General features: G+C 34.6%; 1 protein-coding gene across 1 annotated transcript; it reads right to left on the bottom strand.

Moving 5' to 3' along the window:
* Positions 1 to 440: 440 nt before the first annotated feature.
* On the bottom strand, positions 441 to 2,176 carry LOC111627922. Its single transcript, XM_023371603.1, has 2 exons — positions 1,112 to 2,176; positions 441 to 515 (listed from the first exon to the last, which is right to left on the bottom strand). Exons 1-2 carry the CDS (start codon positions 2,174 to 2,176, stop codon positions 441 to 443), a joined length of 1,140 nt encoding a protein of 379 aa, XP_023227371.1.
* Positions 2,177 to 2,863: the final 687 nt, after the last annotated feature.

Below are 2,863 nucleotides of genomic sequence, written 5' to 3'. Positions count from 1 at the left end.
CAGACAGTTTCCCAAGAAGTAGTTTTCTCAGTTTTTTTAACCATCATTCTCAGCGGTAGTTTAAATTCAAATCTAGATGTTCATAAAGTACAGGCTACATTTTATTCACTCGATTTTCGTAGTGTATACTTCTATTTATTTAATGAGCCTATAGTTGTAATATCCTACGTGTGGGAAGACGAATTATACTGTATTTGAAATGAATGTTGAACGGATCGTTTTTCTTTTGGTACGAAATAACACTTAATTGAAGAAAGGAAGAATATTTTTTTTCCTTTGTTCAATTAAGTGTTGTTTTCGAATATAATACGCTCACCACTTGCAAATACATAAGAATTAAATTTCGGTTTCAATATCCGATAGGAATTTCGAATTTACGACCCTCAATGCATTTGCTGAGAGAGAATTATTTTAATTACTAACGTTTTCAGTCTACTCCTCTAGGCCATCATCAGGTTTCTTAAAACCGTGTTTAGAGACTGTTCCACAAATAGAACATTCCATTTAAATTTTAACTGTGGAAGAATTCTAAATACAAAATTTAAATGTAAACAAGTTTAATAAATAACTTATGAAAAACTAGATGTTACCCGCGACTTCGCCCGCGTGGATTTTGCAAGCAAATCCCATTTATATTTAGTATTTCAACAACCATAGTAATTGTTATTTAACACCTACCGCCGAGAATGATGAGAATTGCTGAGAATCAAACAAACTATTTTCAATTTGATCAATTTTCTGGAACGTTTACAATCGTTCTATAATCGAACCAATATGCAATAACAAATTCGAATTTAAAACGGTTCGAACATTTGGAAAATCGAAATAGATAAAAATATTTATAACAATGTCTGAAATGTTATTAATTTAATACACCTAAGTACTCGATGAAAACTAAATCCTCTCCCTCTCCCCCGAGGGGGAATTTCGAAAAATCCCTTATTAGTGTGCGTTTCTCATGGCATACCCTACNCTTGAAAATTAACTTGGATTTTTTGCGGACCGCGATTTCCTTCATGATGTCTTTTCTCTTTTTATCATACGTGAATTTTGTAATTTTGCCGAAATCGCATTTTTGAGCCTTAGTTTTGTTTACTTTGTATTTTTTTACCAATGTTATTATCATATCTCTCCTGTACCCTAGCGATCTGGCAATATTTAATACTCTATTAATTTCCTGTTGCCTATCCAACACACTACTGCAATAGAGAAAGGCCCTTTGGATAAGGGCACGGAAGGCAGCCACTTTGTACTGGTAAGGATCATTAGAGTGGGACGGAATGTACAGAGGGCTATGCGTCGGTTTTACGTATACCTTAGTGGCCAAGTGCCCTTCTTTGAACTCAACGTCAATATCCAAAAAATGTATCTGTGAAGCATTTTTTTGTTCAATCTTCAGCATGAGGCCATCATCGTTGTTATTGATCATGCTAATAAAATCATCGATTTTTTTGTCATTCTTCCAAATTACAAAGACATCGTCAACGTATCTTTTAAAGTAAACAATGTCATTTAAGAATACAGAAAGAGCGCTTTTTTCCAATCTTCTTAATACAAGCTCACACAACAGTCCCGACATGGGACTTCCCATAGGGACTCCTCTTTTTTGTCTATATTGATGGCCGTTAAAGGTGAAAAACGATTCATAACAAATAAGGTTAGCTATTTCTGTTAATTCATTATTGTAACATGCCAATTCTGGGTTCTTGCTGCGCATGAAATCTAAAAGTGCTAACCTGCATGATTCAATTTTTATAGACGGGTATAAACTCTCATAGTCCATCACAGTTCCAATTTCATTATCCATTAAAATTATATCTTGTATTTCATTAACAACCTCCTTTGGATCCTGTGCTACATGTACATTACTCTCGATGTGCGAGGTGAAAAACTTATGTAATTTTTTTTCAAGAATAAACGTTGGTCCTCTGCATCTTTCAACTCTAGGTCTCATTTCTTTACCCTCTTTATGGGTCTTGGCAAAAGCAAACAACCTCGGCATACTTGGTCTGGGATTACGACAATTTTTGAGGAAAGGTAATGCATTAGTGAGCTTAGTTTTCTCAAGTTTCTTAACCCTTCTGTCGATGCTGTCGATAATTTTTGTTTCAACTCTCTCGCATTCGGTTTTCTTAATATAATCCTCCAATGCGTTATTATATGTCTGCCTTTTCATGATAACCAAGGTTTTGCTTTTGTCAGCTCTTGTTGTAACTAAATCATTTTTTCTAAGCCAACCTTTAGTAAATTTGATGTATTTGCCGGCATCACATCTTTTCTTCCAAGACGTCTGGTCTTTTATGACGGTTTTCTATCGGAGGTATTCTTTATCTAACAAATCTAGCCCAGATAGCCCCCTTTCTATTTCTTGAATTGATGTTTCCCATGAGTTTGAACAGGATCCAAAGGAGGTTGTTAATGAAATACAAGATATAATTTTAATGGATAATGAAATTGGAACTGTGATGGACTATGAGAGTTTATACCCGTCTATAAAAATTGAATCATGCAGGTTAGCACTTTTAGATTTCATGCGCAGCAAGAACCCAGAATTGGCATGTTACAATAATGAATTAACAGAAATAGCTAACCTTATTTGTTATGAATCGTTTTTCACCTTTAACGGCCATCAATATAGACAAAAAAGAGGAGTCCCTATGGGAAGTCCCATGTCGGGACTGTTGTGTGAGCTTGTATTAAGAAGATTGGAAAAAAGCGCTCTTTCTGTATTCTTAAATGACATTGTTTACTTTAAAAGATACGTTGACGATGTCTTTGTAATTTGGAAGAATGACAAAAAAATCGATGATTTTATTAGCATGATCAATAACAACGATGATGGCCTCATGCTGAAGATTGAACA

Source organism: Centruroides sculpturatus, unplaced genomic scaffold, assembly GCF_000671375.1.
Source record: "Centruroides sculpturatus isolate CEXI.00-Female unplaced genomic scaffold, Cexi_2.0 scaffold230, whole genome shotgun sequence".
NCBI classification, from domain to species: domain Eukaryota; kingdom Metazoa; phylum Arthropoda; class Arachnida; order Scorpiones; family Buthidae; genus Centruroides; species Centruroides sculpturatus.
The sequence above is the reverse complement of the archived record's forward strand: the minus strand, read 5'-3'. Positions and strand labels throughout refer to the sequence as shown.